At 34.7% G+C, this 23,214-nt stretch overlaps 3 protein-coding genes across 3 annotated transcripts in view; all 3 read left to right on the forward strand.

The window, feature by feature from the left end:
* The window catches only part of LOC136809308 (putative beta-lactamase HcpC), a 60,972-nt gene that overhangs the window by 2,925 nt on the left and 34,833 nt on the right, over positions 1–23,214 (forward strand). The window contains exons 2-5 of the mRNA XM_067065827.1: positions 5,131–5,286; positions 5,953–6,009; positions 8,665–8,766; positions 9,673–9,755. Of these exons, the coding sequence (XP_066921928.1) occupies positions 5,131–5,286; positions 5,953–6,009; positions 8,665–8,766; positions 9,673–9,755 (398 nt within the window). The remainder of the gene's footprint in view (positions 1–5,130; positions 5,287–5,952; positions 6,010–8,664; positions 8,767–9,672; positions 9,756–23,214) is intronic.
* LOC136809307 (adenosine receptor A2b-like) lies at positions 13,906–15,231 on the forward strand. The gene has a single exon (XM_067065826.1). It carries the CDS (start codon positions 14,168–14,170, stop codon positions 15,077–15,079), a length of 912 nt encoding a protein of 303 aa, XP_066921927.1. The 5' UTR covers positions 13,906–14,167; the 3' UTR covers positions 15,080–15,231.
* On the forward strand, positions 19,098–20,197 carry LOC136809542 (adenosine receptor A2b-like). The gene has a single exon (XM_067066083.1). It carries the CDS (start codon positions 19,222–19,224, stop codon positions 20,131–20,133), a length of 912 nt encoding a protein of 303 aa, XP_066922184.1. The 5' UTR covers positions 19,098–19,221; the 3' UTR covers positions 20,134–20,197.

Below are 23,214 nucleotides of genomic sequence, written 5' to 3' on the forward strand. Positions count from 1 at the left end.
GGGGTCGGAATTAGGAAGGGCTGTCGGATTTAGGACCGCTCACGGTACCGTGAGAGGTCCTAAATCAGACACCACCATCTACCAAGATAGCTGTAATGTTAAGATGTCAATTAAATGTAATTAAAAAGTGTGAGTTGTAAAAATAATTACCTTTTATTCTGGATCAGTTGCTCATGTTTAAAACGATAACAGTTTTGTAATAAAAGTGATATGACTTGTGCGGGAAAAATACGAAACAAGTTGGGCTGGTTTCCATCAAGAAACTAAATTGTAAAAATGGCGCAAAGTTGAAAAAAGGGCAGATGCGGTAGCACTTAATTTGAATAACAAACATCGAATCAATAAGGCAGCAACTATCAACGCCCTCTTTACCACCCATAAATCCGGATGTTTATTTACGGAAGGCCCGCAATCAAGCCAAGTGCCAGTGTAAAGTAATAAAAACCAGGCTTGATTACATAACGTTTCAAAACAAGCACGCTCGTACACAGACCTCTTTTATATTTTCGTGTGCTTTGGAAAATAAAAACATCTCATTACTTTTTATGATGCTGTTACTACTGTTGTCATTTATGACATTGTGCATATTGCAATAAAAAAATATGTTTTGTTATAAGAAGCAATTATTGTTATTTGATTCAATTGGTTCAGTGTATCAAATCAATGCAACAAAATGGCGAAAACTTCTGAAAATCTTAACACGGAAATTTCATCAAAATATGGATCCTGCACCCCAAATGAATGCTTTATAAATGAAATAATACGGGATAACGATGTCTTGCAGTGTAGGAAGTGTCAAAGATTTGTTCATTATGCCTGTTCGGAGCTTCCAGCCTACCAAGTACAGATTTGCCTTCAGTACAAAGCAAGGAGATTCGAATGTGCGAAATGCATCACAGTCACGCCAGTATTATTAGAGAAGTTCAAAACAAGTAAACAAAGAACGACCAATAACAAGGCAACAAATACTGGAGGTAAAGAGAAAGATCAAGATGAGCAATGTGTTTTCGCTAGACTGGATAGACTGGAGAAGAAGATCGACGATCTTGTAAACAAAGATGATGTCGTTAAAGGATCCAAACAACAGCAGACATACGCTAGCATCGCTAAAGATGAGCTAAAGAAAAAAGACCACGATATAGAATCAAAGCAACAACAGACATACGCTAGCATTACTAAAGATGAGCTAAAGAAACAAGAGGTAACGATCAAGAATTTCATCAAAGAAGAGAAAGAAGAAGAACGATGGTTAAACTTAACAAAGTACAATATCATTGTTCACAACCTCGGAGAGAACAAACATGAAGACCTAGAAGAACAACGTGTAGGTGATAAGGATTATGTTGAAGAAGTTGTACAAAACCAAATGGGATTAAAGGTAAACATCGTCAGCGCAGAAAGAATAGGAGCTCGGAAGGACGAAATGTTCAAAACAAAAAGATGGCGACCCTTGAAAGTCGTGCTAAAGAACGAAGAAGAGAAACGTCATATTCTGGCATCAGTCCACAAATTAGAGAAAGACGAATTTAGAGTATCCGACGATTTTTCGAAGAAAGAACGCGAAACCATCAAAGAGTGGCATAGGAAGGCAAAGGAGAAAACAGAATTACAAAAGGATGGCAGCTGGATATATAAGGTTAGAGGAAGTCCTCGGACAAAACTCTACTTTAAGAAGATCTGTAACAAACCCGTTACTGAAAATGAAATATTGTAAAGACGACTGGTTAAGAGGCCCACCGTGCGCCTACAACTGTAAAATTGTAAAATGTTAAGCATGATTATTTCATAGAGGTCGATAGACCTGAGAAATATATTACTGTAAATTAAATTAAAATTAAAAAATTAAAATTAAAAAAAATTTAAATTAAATCTCTCAGTTTAGTTGACACTTTGGTATCTTTGTTGCGTCGCAGCGAAAGGTTTTTTTAAATTTTAGTTTGTATCTTTGAAAGACCCCATCGGATTTAGGCAGTGGTGTCGGATTTAGGATCTCTCACGGTAATTCATAAGATTCTTACCATTCCATTTAGGTGGGAAAGAAAGATTGAGCTCTTGACTTGCTCAGGGACCGAGCTATAAATTGACATCTTATTTATAAAACGCGGGAAGTCACTTTCTGTTTTTCTTCGTGATAATAAAAACGGCAGTTCATTTAATTCCTAATTTGGAATTATTTTTTTGGGGCATTAATAATCCCACCATCCGCAAATGAAATTTTTCAATTTTTTGCACAGTTATCAGATTTGGTACCTTAAAGGAAGAAATTTTGGCGGGAATTTAATTTGGCGGGTGGCTGTAAAAGTTTTTAGAGGGAATTTAATTTGGCGTTTTCTGAGAAATTTATCCTTAAAATTGGGTAAAAACCAGTAAAAACAGCAAAAAAATGCAAAAACACTTTAAAAAAGATCATATTTTGAAAGAGTTTAATTTGGCGGGAATTTAATTTGGCGGATGACAGAAAAAAGAAATTTTGGCGGGAACTTAATTTGGCGGATTCTGGCGAAATCTGCCAAATCTGCCAAATTTCTTTCCGCCAAAATTTCTTCCTTTAAGGTATATCGAATCTATTGGTCAGACTTGGAATTTGCGAATGTAGCTCGTTTCAGAGATATTAAACTTTTAAATATTTCTTCCTAATTAGGAATTTTTTTCTTCCTAATTAGGAATCCTGGTAAAAGTAAGAAAAATGTTCCTAATTTGGCTAAAGGTATTGACTGCAAATCAGTTTTTTAAAGTTTGCAAAAAAACACCACATAGAAGATCTTTCAAATTCAGTATGTGAATAGAGCAGTAAAAAGTACAACTTTTCTATTTTTCATTTTTTTTTTTGCAAAAGTTCTAGAAATGAAAATAAAGGGATAATGATAATTGAATACTATTCACTGATGATCCACGGCACTATTGTAAGCTAGAATTGCTTCGCGTCTTTTCACTTGAGAATATGATTGACAGATTAAAGTTTTTCACCCGCACGGGAGCTTAGATCTGATAAATTGATTTTTGTAAGTGCACTTTATAGTTTTGATTCCCATTGAAAAACCATATTCTGATTTTCATGTTATTAGATTCTGTTTTAGAGCTTTAGAGCTAGCGCAAATTTTGTAAATCAGGTTTGTTTTGATTTAACTTGGTATTTTAATGACAAGCCAGGTCATTCATTTGAGGGCTACCGTAAGTTGGTCTGATGTCAACATCCCTCTTTAATGTCGTCACCCTTCTTAAAAGATAGGAATAATAGGAAGGTCGGAATCGCTGATTGAAACTAATTTTTTTTGCTTAGCAATCAGTTGAGGTGTCCAAGGCGTAGTTTATATGGCCGGTTTTTTTCCGTGTCTAATTCAAATATATAAAATCGGCAAAAACGAGGCAAAAGTTTGATATTAATTGAGATCGACACTATAAACTGAAAATTTATTTGAAGTCGACTTTAAATAAGCTTTTGTTTTGAACTCGACTTTAAATGAATTGAGGAAACCCCTATTTTAAACAAAAGAAACAAAGAAGTTTGGTGTCTTTTCACATGAAAACATTATTGTTTGAATTAAGATCGACAAAAAAGTAGGCCGTTTAAACCAGTGCCGATCTTTTGCCGCTCTTTTTAATTAAGTTCAACAAAATTTGCCGTGTTCAATTGTTAAGGTCGACCTCAAATCAAAATTTGATTTATACAGCCGCTCTTTTGCCGCACTCAATTCAACTTAGTTTTTTTGATGAAGTTATTTGAATTAGACACGGCCATATAAACTACGCCTAAGTCCTCGCTCTCTTCAAAACGACTATTTTCGCTTACCTTACTTCTTCAAGGTAGGTGCTACTTAAAAATTTTCACGATAAGAAATACTAAAGATATTTTTGAATATAAAGGTAAAGGAAAGTGTGGAGCTTATTTGAGGGTGATGCTAAAAATAGGGTTTGAAATCCAGTTTAAGTTAACAGAAATTTTTATTAGATAATTATTAGATTAATAAATGAATTTTATTAAATAGATAAATTGAATAGCAGGCTGCTGTACGTTTTATTTTTCAATTTTAATTTAATTGTCTATTCGGAACTTTATTGAGGTAACTCTCATCCTTGTTATTGCAATTACATCCTGTCTGCTGGTGTCTTACTCACTGCTGTGAAAAAAGTAGATAACCTTGACTTGGATTTTAAGAGTCAAGAAGTTCTCTGAAGACCGTATTTTGTTCAGCCTGTTGCTTGTTGTATGCACCTCAAACAAGGGCTTTACAAATTTCTACACGCCTTCAAATCAGTAAAATTTAAATTCCTACTGTCCAATTCTTGATATGCGTAAGTCAAGATGACATCATATTTTTTAACGGAAGTACCCAAAAAAGCCGGTTTTTAACCTCTGTGTTTCTATTTTTAGTAACAGAGAGAGGTCAAATCCCGGCTTTTTTAGGGTGTTTCCGCTAGAAAAATGACTTACGCATATCAAGAATCAGATAATGATCCAAAAAATATATACAGCAAAAAATCTGTAAACTTAAATTATTTGCTAGTGTCTAGAAAATGTCACTTTGTTTTTTTATTCTGACATATGTATCTTATCAAATACAGCAAGTTTGCAAGTTAGCTGTAGTGCGGTTTTGCAAAAGCTATACAAAAAGATAGAACCAATTTAAAACTGGCATTGCAGGTGAGTACTAAATAATCTTTTCAGCTCAATACAGTATGAAACAAAAGAAATTAGACAGAGATAAAGAGTTTTACCCTTGATTACAATTTTTGACGTCAGTTTGCAAGGAAACTTATTTCTATTTGGTTGAGTTGCAGGAGGCTTTGAGGCTTATATTATTCGCAACTCAGCGCCCCGTCAGTCAGCACCTTGGACTACCCAATTCCCCTCACATGGTATGGGTTGACCCGGGTAAAGTTTCATTCACTTGCCAAGTGAACCACTGCGAGTGGGAATCGAACCTCAGTCACCTGTGCAGCAACCAAGGTCAATGACCACTATACCACAGCGCCTATTTGTTGGAGGGCGGTCAGTCTGTGGGTGATCAGGTAGAAGGTTCAGATCGAACGGTTTGATAAAAATACTGATCTGATAAGATTGATGAATATCGTTTTAGCCACTGTAACACTTTCGTTTTTCATAAACTTACTTTCTTCTTCATCATACAGATCTAGAAGACATACGAATACTGGTAGAGAAGAGATTATCTCAAGATGGGCAAACGAAAAATCCACAGCAACAATTACAATTACTTGATGAGCTCATAAAAACAAGAACCAAACCCAATCAAAGTGATATGAAGCTGGATACGCTTGCTTCACAAAGTTAGTACAATAACATGTATTTACATACTTAAACCGAATAAGTTGAACAAAGTTTTCTGACAATCCCTTGATGAAACAGATCCCAAAACTTCTCTGTACAGCACATGGGGGGGGGTCAGGACCCAGGATACCAACCCAGGGCCCAAAAACCTGACTTGAGATTTGAAAGTAGAAGACACCACCCCCTAATTTAGTATCTTGGTATCGAAACCAACTTCAATTTTTTAAATTTGAAAAAGAATTGACACCAGCCCCCCCCCCCTGGCCCTGGGTTTGGTATCAGGATCCTAACCTCCCCAATACGGGAAGTAATCAAAGTACTATATTTGTGTTTTTCTCACTTTTTATTTGAAAATTGGCTTTGCTCGTATCAAGAGAAATACTTCATACAAATACGGTCATACAGTTGACCACCTCTAATTCGATTTTCCAGAGGAATTGGATTTTCAAATAAGGAAGCGTTGTCTATGAGAGTTTCTTGTACACTGTGACTTTCAATATCATTGAATAATGGAGCGTATCAAATAGTAGAAGTTATCGAATAGTAGGATGACGAATAAGAAATCTTCAACTGTATTACAGTTTAACTTTTAAGATTGTTTGTCAACAATTTGTGTATTACAATTTAACCTTTAAATATTGTTTGTCAAATTATTTCTGTTCTAGTCAAATCTGATGAAATATATTCATTGGCCCTTAAAATCTGGTCGCTGCAAAGTACAAGTAAGTTTTGCTTTTATTTTTGAATGCAGCATTTACAAAGGACTTTTATATGCACTGATACTGATCGTATAGGAACTGATGATGTTTTTTAATAAAACAAAAAGCTTATGCTGAAAAATATTTGTCGAATTTTTTTTTGAAACATAACTTTAATTTTTCTGGGTATTTTATTACAACAAACAGGGAGGGGGGGGTCGGTACTAAAATCCAAGACATATGAGTACTAAAGGGTTTTTTGACAATTTTTGACATACCCCCACCTAATTTTTGAAAAAGGAATTTAAGTACACATGTACTAAATTTTTTTTGACATTTTAGCATAGTGACCACCTAAATTAGGCTTATTTTGGAATTCAGTTCAGAGAATATGGGTTTTCAAAAAGCTTTCAACAAAATGCCAACTCTGGTTAATTAAGCTGTCAATGAACCTGATCTATCTCTCTATCCATGGTTCCTTAAAAAAAAAAGCACTCAACTTCGAAAACATTTTTTATTCCATAGTATATAAAAGCAGAACATTAAACACACCCGTGTTTCACAGCCCCGGTGGAACCTTTTTCCTCAGTGGGGATAAAAATTCCTATTGAAATGCTAATGGGGATCGAAATTCTATTATTCCAAGGTTAAAAAGCCCAGTGGAGATGGTTTTGGAGTGCAATTTTTAAACATGAAATTTCAAGTGGGGGATGAAATTCAAGGGTATTTTCCCACCAGAGACGAAATTTTGGCTTAATTTGTGACACGGGTGTTTAAATTTTATATAGATTAAATCTTGTATAGAAAGTTTTTATTTTTTTCATTTTGCCTAATATACTCAGTCAATTAGTTAAATTTCCTAAAATTTGGTGATTTTTAGTACTCATGTACTAAGATTTTTCTTAAATTTCTTGAAGACCCCCACCTAATTTGGGATTTTAGTACACATGGTACTAAAATGCTTTAAGGCTTTTTTTGTAATACCACCACGTCACTAAAGGTCATGATGTCTAAAATTTTAGTACCGACCCCCCCCCCAGGGGGTGTGACCACCTAAATAAGGCTTATTTTTGAATTCGGTTCGAAGAATGCGGGTCTTTGGACTTTCAGCAAAACGCCAACTCTGGTTATTTAAGCTGTCAATGAACCTAATCTATCTCTATCTATTCTAGATAAAAGACTCAGAAACAGTCAAGACACTTTTGCTCTGCTCTACTTTAGTTATTGGGCTTTTCCAGAAAAAAATCGTTCACCCCCTGTCGAGGAGGCCCATTTCCGTTCCAAGGGGTTAAGGCTTGAAATGCAGTGGAATTCCATAAGGGAAGACGAAAATCCGTCAAAAATAAGCGGAATTCCAAGGGGGTAATGATTGAAAATTTGTAAAAATTCGGAATTCCAGAGGGGTATGATCCTAAAATTGCCTGGAATTCCAAAGGGGTAGGTCACAAAAGGTTGGACCTCCTCTACAGGGGGTGCACGGTTTTTCTCTGGAAAAGCCCATTGCAAAGATTGATTGGTTATTTTTCACCTCTAATTTAGAAGCTTGCTATTTCTTTCTATCCAGTTATCCACGGTTCTTTACAAAAAGCATTCAACTTCGAAAACTTTTTTTATTCCATAATATATAAAAGCAGAACAATTAAATTGAAACATGGGTGCTTCACAGCCCCAGAGGCAGCCAGAGGAACCTTTTTCCTCCGTTGAGATAAAATTTCCTATTGAAATGCTAATGGGGATAGAAATTCTATTGTTCCAAGGTTAAAAACCCAGTGGGATATGGTTTTGGAGTGCAATTTTTACACATGGAATTTTGAGTGTGGATGAAATCAAAGTCAATTTCCCAGTGGGGATGAAATTCAAGGGTATTTTACCACCGGGGACAAAATTTTTGCTTAATTTATGACACAGGAACGTATTTAAATCTTATATAGAAAGTTTTTATTTTTTCATTTTGCCTAAAATGCTCAGTCAATAGTTAAATTTCCTAAAATTTGGTGGTTTTTAGTACTCATGTACTAAAATTTTTCTTAAATTTCTTGAAGACCCCACCCAATTTGGGATTTTAGTACACATTGTACTAAAATGCTTTTAGGCTTTTTTTGTAGTACCACCACGTCACTAAAAGTCTGAAATTTTAGTACCGACCCCTCCCCCTGGTAAAATTCATGATTTTTTTTTTGTGGCAAAGTGATTTTTGACTTTGAGTGTAACTTTTGAACCAATTTTCCGAAATGTAAAAAGTAATACATCAAAATATAAGTTAGAGCATGTCCAATCTAAATAAAGCAACCTTACCAACCAATGTTCTACAAATTTTTTGCCGTCTGTTTTACTTTAATCGGATTAACTTTCGCGAAATTAAATTTCGCAATTTCGCGATTTCGCGAATTTTTGCCATTTTTGTGAAATTGAAACACGAGAAAATGCGTGAAATTCCTGACTCGGGAAATTATAACCAACACAACATTTTTAAAATCACATTTTTGGCGGATAAACCAGTGCAAAGTCTCCATTTATGGCAAAAATGGCTATTTTTTAGCTGTTTCCAGGCTTATTCGCGAAATTAAACGCACACGAAATTAAATCCAGAAATTTAATCCGATTAAAGTAACTAGATGCTGAGTAGTTATGAAGAATGGTCCAGGAGCCCTTAATATTGTTTCTTACTTGTTGTTTTAGTTGGCGAAGAGGCAGTGAATACATCAATGCCGTTGTTCCGAATCGGTGCAATGCTGGGCGATCGGAATGCAAAATATACGTACGGTCAACTTCTGTTCAGAGGTAAAATTATCCAAAAGAGTATTTTTTGAGGATCAATGATCGATTAGGATAACGTATCGGTTCAATACAGATCCTCCTCGTTTCTTTAGTTCATAGATAATTGAGCGGGCTAGCCGTGGAACCCTTGAAAAAATTGATAATCAAAATATTTCTTGCTATCAACAACGTAAAATGTCGATTTTGAACTTTGCTAAATTCAAAAAAAAAACAACAGTCCTCCAGATGTTCAAAATGGACCATGGCCTGGATTGACCTAATGCAAGGGACTTCAATTTTTAGTCTCAAAACATTTCTAAAATTAAAAAAAACTTCTTTATATAATTCATTACTAGTCTCGTTTTAAAAGTATTGTTGCAAAGATAATCTACAATCATGGACAGTTGCAAAGATAATCTACTTTAATCGGATTAACTTTTGCGAGATTAAACTTCGCGATTTTGTGAATATTTGCCCTTTTCGTGAAATTAAAACTCGCGAAAACACGTGAGATTGCTGACTCGCGAAATTAAATCCATCACGAAATTTTTGACGCAGGAACCAGTCAAAATTCTCCTTTAGTGGCAAAAAAATAGTTATTTTAACCTGGCTTCTAGGCTCGTTCGCTAAATTAAATCCAGAAAATTTCACGATTTTTTTACCTCGCGAAATTAATCCAATTTAAGTATTATGCACCATTAGCCATAAGTTGAAGAGATCAAATTCAATTTCAAGGCTCCTAATAGACCGGAAACCCGCCTATCGCCTCACTGCGGAAATCTCGAAACGCTTGAATTCTCTGTTAGTTTATTGTTTTGGATGTTGCAGGAGAAAAGAAAAAGGTTAGACCGTGTTTCCTGGCTAGGCTCCTAACGATTTTGGTAAATATCAGGAAGAGCTTGTTTTCTTAACTTTATTGATATGTTTTAGGTGCAGGAGGACTTGAGGCTGATCCGATTGAAGCAAGTCAAATGTTTCAAGAGTTGTCAAAAGAGGGTCATCCACAAGCACAAGTAAGTCAAATCAATCTGCCTCCATTCTCCATATGTCAATCGACCCCCTAACACCACAAAGAGATTATCTTGAGAGCGTACACGTTTTTTTTATAAGAACATCCAAAATTTTTGAAACCTTTCGATGTTTTTAACTTTTTAAATTTTAGGTCTGAAAATGTTTTTCAAACATGTTCTTATTTTCGCTATTTTTTAGTATTTTTGTCCATTTCTCTAAGAAATTTGGTGTTTCAGAGTCAACAAAGCCTTAAGATATTCTTAATATTTTGGCTATCGAAGCCATATGTTCTTTTATAGTTTGTTCTAATATGAAAATAACGTGTAGTTGTTTGGATGTTATCAGCCTTGACATAGACCGGAGTCGTTTATAATGCGTGTAATATAGTTTGTATAAACGACTGGAAGAATGCGGTGTTCCAGCCTTATAGATACCTCGGCTATAGCACGCAGAAACTTGCGTAGCGAGAAAACTATTTATGAAAAACTTTTAACACACAAATCCACACACATTTTTTTTTCAAAAACTTTTTTGAGGGGGGAAAAATCATAATTGCAATATTGATACTTTTCTTTTGTTCGGAGTTTGCACAAAGGTTTCTAGACGTCTAAAATTGCACTTTTTGCTTTATTTCTACTGAATTAGTCGTCTAGCTTGACTTCACACCATACTCGATTCTTTGATTCACGTCACTTGGTCCTGATATCCAATTAGTTGACGACGACTCCTTTACGCCAGCATTTATTACACCGAATCGAAATGCCTTCCATATTCAGCCAATCTTTTTAATTCCAATCCCTTACGCCAGACCTTATTAGGCTAGCGACGGGGCCAGTAAGGGCCGGCTTGAAAAAGGAACGATAAAAGTATAGCATATAGTATACTTTAAGGGCAGAATCTTTCGTGAGACCGAAAAGTCGCAAAATTTCGCGTATTTAAGTTTCGCGATTTTTACTTTTTGAAGAAAATTTACGGAAGAAACTTTTGCGGTTTTTTGTGAATGTTCAAGTTTCTGCCCTTAAAGTATATACAGGCTACAATCTCCTATGCTGGAACTTAAAGGTAATTATTTCCTACATAAGTTGCGTGGCCTGTGTGGTTTTGATACTTGAATGTAAAACACAAAAACAAAGAAAGTGCTAGATTCAATCTGTCAATCGAAACGCGGCACAAATTTACGACTTTCCTTACTGGAAAGGTTGAAGATCCACCTCCTGCCTTCGGTTTGAAATTCAATAATCGGATAAACATATTTCATTTCCGCCTTCTTGGAATGATTTTTCTAACAGGACCATAACCTTTTGAATAAATACGTGCTATGCTCGGAGTAATCAGTATCTGTTAGGAGATTACCTTCCCGGTAGAGGTCTTTGTTACTTTGAAATATCGAATCATTTTGCTTTAAACTGCTTCTTTATTGGTCGCCTCACGAAATGAAAGGAGACCATTAATCACGGTGTTTTTCCTCGTCAAGACAAAAATGTGAAAGTTTGGTCTCCCGATTCGGAATTGAATGTTCGGGGAATCGGGAAATTATTTTCCGCGTAAATTCTAGCATAATTTATAGCAAACTTGTCAGACAGTATTAGCGGTATTTAGATTCTAATTAGCTCCGTAGTAGTTAGCGTACTTGTTTAATGAAATCTAAATAACGGAGATAATTAAAAGCCTCGTGAAAGTTTTCGAAAGTTTTTACTACAAGTGCAAGCAGCAGATAATTCTTGATGTAGATTTTAAATCTACAATTACAATAATGATTCTTCAAAATTGAAATTGAAATTTATGGTTCTTCATTGATGTTATTCCATTCAAACTACCACACTCGTGATGTTGTTGAAAACAAACCTCTTTTCACTAGAATCGCTTTTGAGGTTAAAGATTTGGAAGATGGATGTGTTTGAAAAGAAAAATAAGATAGATAAGAAGAAGTTTATTATTGTTTCAATTACTCGAAATCTATGATAACAGTTGATAGCATTTCCCAACCAAGATCACTCACTGCATATGGCAACCTAACCAATGTATTAATTGCCAGATCAAGTTATACCATGAATTATTTTCTTTAGCTACAATCAGCAGATTTGAAGTGAAGCAAAGGAACATTTATCACCTAAACGATAAAGATTTGATTGATGATTCACCGTTCCAAGACGAGTAATTTTGTGTAACCATTGCTAGTATTGACTTAAAATTTCTTGAACAAACATACGGCTGTCGGCTGTCCAGTTGTCAATTGCAATTATTGGAGTCTATGCCCGGCTGAACAACTGTCTCTATATGTAGGTTACTACTGGCATCTAGTCAAAAATGAGAGTGACGTTATGTATCCTTTCTCTGGAATGGCCCTTTTGATTATTGTTGTTTCCGTTGCATCCATGGAAACATGGATTCATCAAAAGAAATTCCCTGGAATTTTAATTACACAACGTGACATTGCAGCTACATTAAAAGAAGAAATTTTGGCGGGAATTTAATTTAGCGGATGGCCGAAGAAGTTTTTTCAGAGGGAATTTGATCAGTGAAAGTTATCGTGACATGTTATGACAGAAAGTGTTACCGTGAAAAGCACAGGTCGAAATCATATATCGACGCTGTGCCGACGAATCGAGATTCTATTCAGCGCGCAATCAACGAAGACAAAAGTAACCATGACGACCATCCAAGATCTTGGATGAGGTTCAAAGTTGATATTTTTATTCCCGTCGTTGAAAACAAAATTAAAAAAGTCTTCAATGCTTTTTAAAAAGAGTCAGTGATAGAGAATCGTAACATAAAGTCTGTCTATTATTTCGATTCAATTAAAGTGACATTTCCATAATTAAAAGTTTAGTAATTACTGTTATACATTTGGGGATCATGTAAAAGATTTCTTTTGAAAGAAACTCATTTCAATCACAAAGAGGTTTCTGGGGAATTCGTAAATAGTAAACTGCATACTGATACAGTCTGCTAGACATTAATATGGTAATATTTGCTCTTCATCTTTGATTTTTTTCTACAGTGATTAGATTGACACATGCGCGATAAAATTTCTATTATTGGTCTTCAGAGGTTAATATATTCTTTGAAAACCTCTGATACTCAGGGTAAGAAAGTGTGGTTGGTAAAATTGGTGGAAGTATCAAAACAAATTTGTTATCAAAGAGATTCAGGACGCGCCCTTTTTAACTTTTTTGTTTTCATTCATAATGACCGGACGTCGATTGGAGAATTAGAGAACGCCCACCGCCTAACCACACTTGCAGCGCGAGTGACGTCAAACGCTCCTTCGTTTGGCCACTAATTTGGTCTTCTTCGTTCCAGGCATTCGCACGTGTTCCACTATAGATTTTTTTCATATTTCGATTTATCAATTTATCAAGCCAGCAGCCATATTAAATTCCAAAATTTTTACTTTTGTTTAAGATTACTTCAACTGTATTATTAGATTTACTAAAATAATTTATTGAAACTTTCTAGCCGCTATTTTTTATTGTACAAACAAGAAACATTCATTGATATAAGTTAAACATGATATGATTAAGTCTTCAAACTCGAACCCTATAACTTAAATTTGTCCTTTACTCGAACTGTTTTTTTATCTCTTCAGAACAAATTCAGGCTATTTTCACCTATATCCCTGATGTTTAGTTTTGAAAATGATAACTTTCTGAAAACCTTTAAGATTTTAGGGATGACAAAAATAATATTATATTACATATTTGTTTCTGAAGAATATTTTTCAGGTTGATTTTTAATCTCATTTTATCTTTTCTAATATTAACTTAAAATCAACTTCAGCCATTATGACATTAACGCGAATCAAAAGCACGTTGCTTTTTAACGATTTTACACATTCGCAAATCACGTGTTACACTGTTAAACCTTTTTCAAACTTTTAAGCTCTTTAAAGCTATTCTTTTCAGGCGACCTTCCAGCGCAGCTGGTTTATTGCAACTTCCCTTGACATTCATCTTCTTTTTCAATTGAAGTCGTAATTGGAAGGAGATATCGAATCATTTTGCTTTAAATTGCTTCTTTATTGCAACTTCCCTTGACTTTCATCTTCTTTTTCAATTGAAGTCGTAATTGGAAGTCAATTTAATAAAATTGAGTCTCATTTCAGAATAGCTTCTTTTTCAATTGAAGTCGTAATTGAAAGTCAATTTAATAAAATTGAGTCTCATTTCAGAATAGCTTCTTTTTCACTTCGGATATCAAAATCAGAGTCAAAAAAGAAAATGAAAGAAGAGAATAGGTGATGGGAATAGATGATTTCTTCATCTGTTAGCATCTGCTACCGCGTGTTACTTTCGAAAAAACAGCAGGTCCTCTGATTTATGGTTAGTGTATAGTTCAGATCTGTCAAAAAATGGATAAAACGATAGATATTTGCAAATCATACGTTATTAATCATTCTTAATAGACAAGAAAAATGTCATGCGACGCAATCATAACCACGTCCAACTCTGGTTTTAATCTGGCAGCTACCATCCTATTTGGTTTGTCAGCAATTATTACAACCTTGGGAAACACTTTCTCCTTGATAGTTCTTTGGCAGCCGTCACAACGATCAAAATCAAACAAAATTCTAACATCGTTAGTAATTAGTGATTGTTTGGTTGGTTTTTTATCAAATCCCATGGCCATATTGATGATGTGGACTGGCCTGGAAATTACACCTTCAATTTGTAGATTAAACAACATATTACTTTTCTTCGTTACCTTGTTTAGTTCTTCATCAGCCTTTACAATACTTTTTATTACCTACGATCGCTATACAAGCATCACAAAACCGTTCAAATACCATGACATTATCACTGATCTTAAAATCAATCTAATTCTTGTGGCAATTTGGATTAGTAACTCAGTAACGGCACTTTTAAATGTATTCAACCAAGCATTTTTCTTGTATTTTATTACTATTGGTTTTGTCATCACACCTACTATCTTAATCACTGGATATTATCAGATCTGGAAAGCCGTCAAGCTACGGCAAACAAACATCCTATCGCTTAGTAGGAACGACCAAGAACATCTACGGACCCATATCCGACTCGCTAAGAAAATCTTATTACTTATAATCGTGTTTATAGGTGCATTCCTCCCATCAGTTGTTCATGCAATTGTTGTGTTGTTTTTCGATTATTTTACACGCCCTTATCAACCGTACTTGTACGTCGTTGGGGTTTTCTTTGTTCTTTTCAACTCTTGTGTGAACCCTTGCATTTACATTTGGAAAGATCGTGAATTCAAACGAGCCTGTAAAAGATTTCTTCGTAGGAACACAGCCTTTGCTTGCCTTTTCAACAGTGGTACGGTCAATCCTATAGCAGTAATTTCTTGATAAATAAACTTTGCCCAAATACATGGTACATGGTTCAAACTACACCTTTCTCTACAATATTCACGTGGAAAGCCCACTAATGGATGACTTTCAGATTCCTTTTGACAGATTTCACGGGCTCTATGGTCCGTATGTTTAAACTGTGAATTCCATTTTATCTAACGAAAAGATAGATGGGCACTAGGCTTTGGAATATGTAAACTGTGCTAACTCCGATCGTCATTATTTATGTAATTCTAGAAGAAAAACAAATTTCTCCCGTATTGGAAATTTTTGATAGTTCGTCACCCGCCTATACTTCAGTAAATGATGAAAACCCTTGTAATAACGATTCTTACTGAGCTTCGATGAAGGCTGGTGATGTTTCAAGGAATGTACACTAACACTTGTATATAAAATCATATGGCTAGTGGCTGTAAACAGTAAACAGTGTAATTCAAAGCATACTATTTTCACATTTGAAACTTGAGAAAAATAGGAATTGGTAAAATTCATATAAATATTTGCAACTCATAAATCTTTCTCCGTGTCTGATATGCGTATTCCCTGCTTCACAAAGATCTCTCTCCCCCCATGTTCTTTTTTCGTATGTTTCCATCCCAGACTAAGAATTTTATTCCATAACTAAAGTCTCCACCTTCCTTGAACCTATACTAAGGACTTTACCCCTTCTAACGAGGATTCCCTCTTCCATTGAGGACTTCCCTTTAAGCATTCACCTCCCCCGTTAAGGGCTCCAATCTTCCATTAAGGATTCCCCTCCCCACTGAGGGCGATCCTCAAAACTCCACTCCTGCTTTAAAAGCTACTCCAGCTCAACTTAATCAGAACTCTCATTCGGTCTTTTTAATTCAAAGAGTTATGTTTGCTGCAAATTACCAGTAGATCTTGAGCACAGATTTGGTCAAATTCAACAAAACTCTCTTATTTCCCGAAACGGTCAAACCTTTATGACTGTGCATACTGTATGGTTAATCTTAAATAGAACACCCCGATCTTGCTTTGATTCTTGTTAGTATCTTTGTAATGACAAATATGAGCAATCTGATCGGCTAAAAACGCGTACATAAATGCTGTATTTCAGATTGTACCGTACAAATACAAGATCGCGTTCAAAAAAGGGGTCTGGTATAAAGCGAGAGATCATATTTTGTGATTCTTTTTTCGAATGTTTTGATGTTGATTTCATCCAAATAAAAGTAAAAGAAAAAATATTGGAAGAGAAAAACAAAACAAATGGAGAGAGTAAAGTTGATGATTAACCAGTTAAAGCCTTAAGATGTTCTTAAGATGTTCTTAATATTTTGTCCATCGAAGCCATAGTTTGTTCGAATTTAAAAAAAACGTGTAGTTGTTTGGTTGTTATCAGCCTTGATTTCACACCCTACTCAATGCTTTCATTTACTTCACTTGGTTCTCATATTCAATAGTTACCTTATCGACCCCTTTTACGCCAGAATTTATTACACCAAAGCAAAATTTCTCTCATATTCAACCGATCTATTTATTATTATTTATTATTTATTACACCAGCAACGAGAAAATAACGCCAAAGGACCGGCGTAAAAAGGCCTGATAAGGTATAGCCGGAGACTACAGTGAAACCTCCTGCCTTTAGTTTGCAAATCAATAATCAGATTAACCCATGTAATTTTCGCCAAACTTTCTTATATCAGGATCATGACCTTTTGAGTAAATACGTGCCATGCACGGAGTAATCAGTATCTGTTCGAATATCATCTTTCAGGCGGACGTCTTTATTACTTCAATATATGTTTTTTTATAAGAACATCCAAATTTTTTGAAGCGTTCGGATGTTCTTAACCTTTTGAGTTTTCAGCCTAAGTATATTCTTAAAAGGATCTTATTTAGACCATTTTGTGAATATTTTCACCATTTTCCTAAGAAATAGGGTGTTTTGAGTCCACAAATCCATGAAATGTTCTTCACTTGTTCTTAAAATTTGGCCAGCGAAGCCTTATGTTCTTATACAGTTTGTTCTTATAAAAAAGAAAACGTGTATATAATCAATTTTTTTCATCCTTCTTCTTTATTGCAATTTTCCTTTACTATCATCTTCTTTTTCTATTAAGATCATAATTGGAAGTCAATTCAATAAAATTGAGTGTTTTTTCAGAATAGCTGTTTCTTAAATTGTTGTGTCGAGATGGAAATTTTACAAGCCCTTATTTCATTTGGTTGGTTGTTAACCAGTTTAAAACAATTTTGTTACTTTTTCTAAAGAGCGAGTCATTTCTATTATTTCAAATGACCAATTATCAAAGTATCTATAAAAACTCAATCTGAGCTGAAATTGTAGCCAATTTTTTCATTTCCAAATCAAAATAATAGTTGAAAAGAAAATGAATGAAGATTTCTTCATCTGTTAACATCTGCTATCCCGTGTTACTTTCGAAAAAAACGTCAGTCCTCTGATTTGGTTGGCTTAGTTCAGATCTGTCGAAAAATGGATAAAACGATAGATATTTGCAAATCATACGTTATTAATCTTTCTTAAGACTAAAAATGGTTTTAATCTGGCAGCTACCATCCTATTTGGTTTGTCAGCAATTATTACAACCTTGGGAAACACTTTCTCCTTGATGGTTCTTTGGCAGCCGTCACAACGATCAAAATCAAACAAAATTCTAAGATCGTTAGTAATTAGGGATTGTTTGGTTGGGTTTTTATCAAATCCCATGGCCATATTGATGATGTGGACTGATCTGGAAATTACACCTTCAATTTGTAGATTAAACACTATAGCACTTTTCTTTGTTACCTGGTTTAGTTCTTCATCAGGCTTTACAATACTTTTTATTACCTACGATCGCTATATAAGCATCACAAAACCATTCAAATACCATGACATTATCACTGATCTCAAAATCAATCTAATTCTTGTGACGATTTGGGTTGGTAACTCAATAACGGCACTTTTAAATGCATTCAACAAAATACTTTTCCTGCATTTTCTCAACATTGGTTTTGTCATCGCATCTACTATCTTAATCACTGGATATTATCAAATCTGGAAAGCCGTCAAACAACGGCAAACAAACATCCTATCGCTTAGTAGGAACGACCAAGAACATCTACGGACCCATATCCGACTTGCTAAGAAAATCTTATTTCTTATGATCGCGTATTTTGGTGCTGCCCTCCCAGTAGTTGTTTATGCAATCGTTGTGTTGTATGATCATTTTACACGCCCTTATCAACCGTACTTGTACGTCGTTGGGATTTTCTTTGTTCTTTTCAACTCTTGTGTTGACCCTTGCATTTAGGATTCCCTCTTCAATTGAAGACTTCCCTTCACTCACTAAGCATTCACTTCCCCCGTCAAGGGTTCCAATCCTCGATTAAGGATTCCCCTCCCCACTAAGGGCGATCCCTATCATCGTCGTTTTCAATTGAAGTAGTAAATTTAGACCATGACCTTTTTAAGTAAATACGTGCTATGTGCGTAGTAATTAGTATCTGTTCGGAGATAACCTTCCGGGTGGACGTCTTTGTTACTTTGAGATATCGATTCATTTTGCTTTAAACTGATTTTTTATTACCATCTCCCTTCACTTTCATCTTCTTTTTCTTTTGAAGTAGTAATTGGAAGGAGATATCGAACCATTCTTACTTTAACCTTCTTCTTTATTGCAATTTCCCTTTTACTATCATCTTCTTTTTCTATTAAAATCATAATTGGAAGTCAATTCAATAAAATTTAGTCTTATTTCAGAATAGCTGTTTCTTAAATTGTTGTGGCGAGATGGAAATTTTACAAGCCCTTATTTCATTTGGTTGGTTGTTAACCAGTTTAAAACAGTTTTGTTACTTTTTCTAAAGAACGCTTCATTTCTATTACTTCAAATGACCAATTATCAAAGTATCTTATATAAACTCCATCTAATCTGAAATTGTTACCATTTTTTCTTTTCCAATGCAAAATTTGATAGTAAAAAAGTCAAAGAGAATAGGTGAGGGGAATAGAGGATTTCTTCATCTGTTATAGCATCTGCTACCGCGTGTTTCTTTCGAAAAAACTTTGATTTATGGTTAGTGTAGTTCAGATCTGTCAAAAAATGGATAAAACGATAGATATTTGCAAATCATACGTTATTAATCATTCTTAATGGACTAAAAAAATGTCATGCGCCGCAATCTTAAGCACGTCAAACTATGGTTTTAATGTGGCAGCTACCATCCTATTTGGTTTGTCAGCAATTATTACAACCTTGGGAAACACTTTCTCCTTGATGGTTCTTTGGCAGCCGTCACAGCGATCAAAATCAAACAAAATTCTAACATCGTTAGTAATTAGTGATTGTTTGGTTGGTTTGTTATCAAATCCCATGGCCATATCGATGATGTGGACTGATCTGGAAATTACACCTTCAATTTGTAGATTAAACACTATAGCACTTTTCTTTGTTACCTGGTTTAGTTCTTCATCAGGCTTTACAATACTTTTTATTACCTACGATCGCTTTACAAGCATCACAAAACCGTTCAAATACCATGACATTATCACCCATCTTAAAATCAATCTAATTCTTGTGGCGATTTGGATTAGTAACTCAGTAACGGCACTTTTAAATGGATTCAACAAGAAATTTTTCCTATATTTTATTATCATTAGTTTAGTCATCGGATATACTATCTTAATTGCGGGATATTATCAGATCTGGAAAGCCGTCAACCAACGGCAAACCAACATCCTATCGCTTAGTAGGAACGACCAAGAACATCTACGGACCCATATCCGACTCGCTAAGAAAATATTATTACTTATGATTGCGTTATTTGGTGCTACCCTCCCAATAGTTGTTTATGCAATCGTTGTGTTGTTTCTTGATCATTTTACACGCCCTTATCAACCGTACTTGCACGTTGCTGGGATTTTCTTTCTCCTTTTCAACTCTTGTGTTGACCCTTGCATTTACATTTGGAAAGATCGTGAATTCAAACGTGCCTGTAAAAGATTTCTTCGTAGGAACACAGCCTTTGCTTGGCTTTTCAACGGTGTTACGGTCAATCCTATAGCAGTAATTTCTTGATAAATCAACTTTCCCCAAATGTTTATACATGGTTCAAACTACATCCTTCCCTACAATATTCACGTGGAAATGACTTTCAGATTTCCTTTGACGGATTTCACAAGCTCTATGGTTTGTATATTTAAGCGTATATTTAAACTGTGAATTCGATTTTATCTAAGGAAAACATAGATAGACGCTAGGCTATGGTATATGTAAACTGTGCTAACTCCGATTGTCATTATTTATCTAATTCTAGAAGAAAAACAAATTTCTTCCGTACTTGGAAATTCTTGTTAGGTCATCTGCCTATAGCTCAGACGAAGGAAATCCTTGTATTAACGATTCTTACACAGCTTGGATGATGGCGGGTGACGTGTAAAGGAATTTACACTAAAACTTGGTATAAAATCGTGTGGTTAGTGGATATAAATAATAAACAGTGTAATTAATTCAAAGCATACTATTTTCACATGTGAAACTTAAGAAAAATAGGAAAAAGTCAAAAATAAAATTCATATAAATATTTGCGACTTATAAATCTTTCTCCGTGTCTGATATGCGTATTCCCCCACTAAGGGCGATTCTCAAAACTCCACTCCTACTTTAAGAGCTACTCCAACTCAACTTAATCAGAACTCTCATTCGGTCTTTTTAATTCAAAGAATTATGTTTGCTGCAAATTACCAGTAGATCTTGAGCACAGATTTGGTCAAATTCAGCAAAGCTCTCTCTATTTCCCGAAACGGTCAAACCTTTATGACTAGCAGTGGGCTATAGAGACCTTTTTTTTCAAAATTAAGTTTGCATAATTTTTTTTGGTTGGTTGGGACCCAAATAACATAAATCTAAGATATTTTTGGATATTTCCAAAAAATGGCGGTTCTCCGCCCTTTTTTATGCCCAAAATGGGCCATTTTCGGGCCATTTTGCTTGGAAAAAAATCTAAAACCTGCTGTGTTGGTGCTACAACCATCAAATTAGGCTCAAAATGATCCTTGGAAAAAAGAAGGATTAGAATGTAACAATTATATACCTCTGCCATATATATAAACTTAAAAAATTAGGTTTTTCGGCCAAAATTGACCAAAATTGCGAAAAAACAGGGTTTTGCCTGGAAAAAATTCTAAAATCTGTTCTGTTTGTGCTACAAGCCTCAAATTAGGGTCAAAATATTCGTTGGAAAAAAGTAGGATTAGAATGTAACAATTATATACTTCTACCATATATGTAAACTTCAAAAAATTTGGATATTGGGCCAGAATTGACCGAAACTGGGGAAAAAAGGGTTTGCCTGGGAAAAAAATCTAAAATCTGTTCTGTTGGTGCTATGAACCTCAAATTATGCTTAAAATATTCCTTGGAGGAAAGTAGGATTAGAATGTAACAAATATATACATCTACCATATATATAAATTTAAAAAATTAAGTATTTAGGCTGAGATAGACCAAAACAGGGAAGAAACTAGGTTTTGCCTGGAAATAAAACCTAAAATCTGTTCTATTTGTGCTACAAACCTCAAATTAGGCTTAAAATGTTCCTTGGGAAAAAGTAGGAATCGAATGTAGCAATTACATACCTCTACCACATATATAAAATTCAAAAGTTAGCTATTTAGGCCGAAATGGACCGAAACCAGGAAGACACTTGTTTTTGCCTGGAAATAAAACCTAAAATCTGCGCTGTTGGTGCTACAAACCTCAAATTAGGCTTAAAATGTTCCTTGGAAAAAAGCAGGATAAGAATGTAGCAATTATGTACCTCTTACCATGTATATAAAATTAAAAAAATTAGGTTTTCAGGCCAAAATGACGGAAACCGGTAAAACCCAGTGTCTTCCCGGTTTCCGTCCATTTGCTATATTCGATTCCTGCTTTTTCCCAAGGAACATTTTAAGCCTAATTTGAGGTTTGTAGCACAAATAGAACAGATTTTAGGTTTCATTTCCAGGCAAAACCCAGTTTCTTCCCGGTTTTGGTCTATCTCGGCCTAAATACTTAATTTTTTAAATTTATATATATGGTAGAGGTATATAATTGTTACATTCTAATCCTACTTTCCTCCAAGGAATATTTTAAGCATAATTTGAGGTTCATAGCACCAACAGAACAGATTCGACAACAGAATCGGTCAATTTTGGCCCAATTTCCAAATTTTTTGAAGTTTACATATATGGTAGAAGTATATAATTGTTACATTCTAATCCTACTCTTTTCCAACGAATATTTTGACCCTAATTTGAGGCTTGTAGCACAAACAGAACAGATTTTAGATTTTTTTCCAGGCAAAACCCTGTTTTTTTGCAATTTTTGTCAATTTTGGCCGAAAAACCTAATTTTTTAAGTTTATATATATGGCAGAGGTATATAATTGTTACATTCTAATCCTACTTTTTTCCAAGGATCATTTTGAGCCTAATTTGATGGTTGTAGCACCAACACAGCAGGTTTTAGATTTTTTTCCAAGCAAAATGGCCCGAAAATGGCCCATTTTGGGCATAAAAAAGGGCGGAGAACCGCCAAAAATATCTTAGATTTATGTTATTTGGGTCCCAACCAACTCTATAGCCCACTGCTATTATGACTGTGCATACTGTATGGTTAATCTTAAATAGAACACCCCGATCTTGCTTTGATTCTTGTTAGTATCTTTGTAATAACAAATATGAGCAATCTGATCGGCTAAAAACGCGTACATAAATGCTGTATTTCAGATTGTACCGTACAAATACAAGATCGCGTTCAAAAAAGGGGTCTGGTAAGCGAGAGATCATATTTTGTGATTCTTTTTTCGAATGTTTTGATGTTGATTTCATCCAAATAAAAGTAAAAGAAAAAAATATTGGAAGAGAAAAACAAAACAAATGGAGAGAGTAAAGTTGATGATTAACCAGTTAAAGCCTTAAGATGTTCTTAAGATGTTCTTAATATTTTGTCCATCGAAGCCATAGTTTGTTCGAGTTTAAAAAAAAACGTGTAGTTGTTTGGTTGTTATCAGCCTTGATTTCACACCCTACTCGATGCTTTCATTTACTTCACTTGGTTCTCATATTCAATAGTTACCTTATCGAACCCTTTTACGCCAGAATTTATTACACCAAA

This window comes from Clytia hemisphaerica, unplaced genomic scaffold (genome assembly GCF_902728285.1).
Source record: "Clytia hemisphaerica strain Z4C2 unplaced genomic scaffold, Clytia hemisphaerica genome assembly, whole genome shotgun sequence".
NCBI classification, from domain to species: domain Eukaryota; kingdom Metazoa; phylum Cnidaria; class Hydrozoa; order Leptothecata; family Clytiidae; genus Clytia; species Clytia hemisphaerica.

Coding starts and splice junctions, on each gene's coding strand:
- LOC136809307 (XM_067065826.1), top strand. CDS start 14,168: ATGTCATGCGACGCAATCATAACCACGTCCAACTCTGGTTTTAATCTG.
- LOC136809542 (XM_067066083.1), top strand. CDS start 19,222: ATGTCATGCGCCGCAATCTTAAGCACGTCAAACTATGGTTTTAATGTG.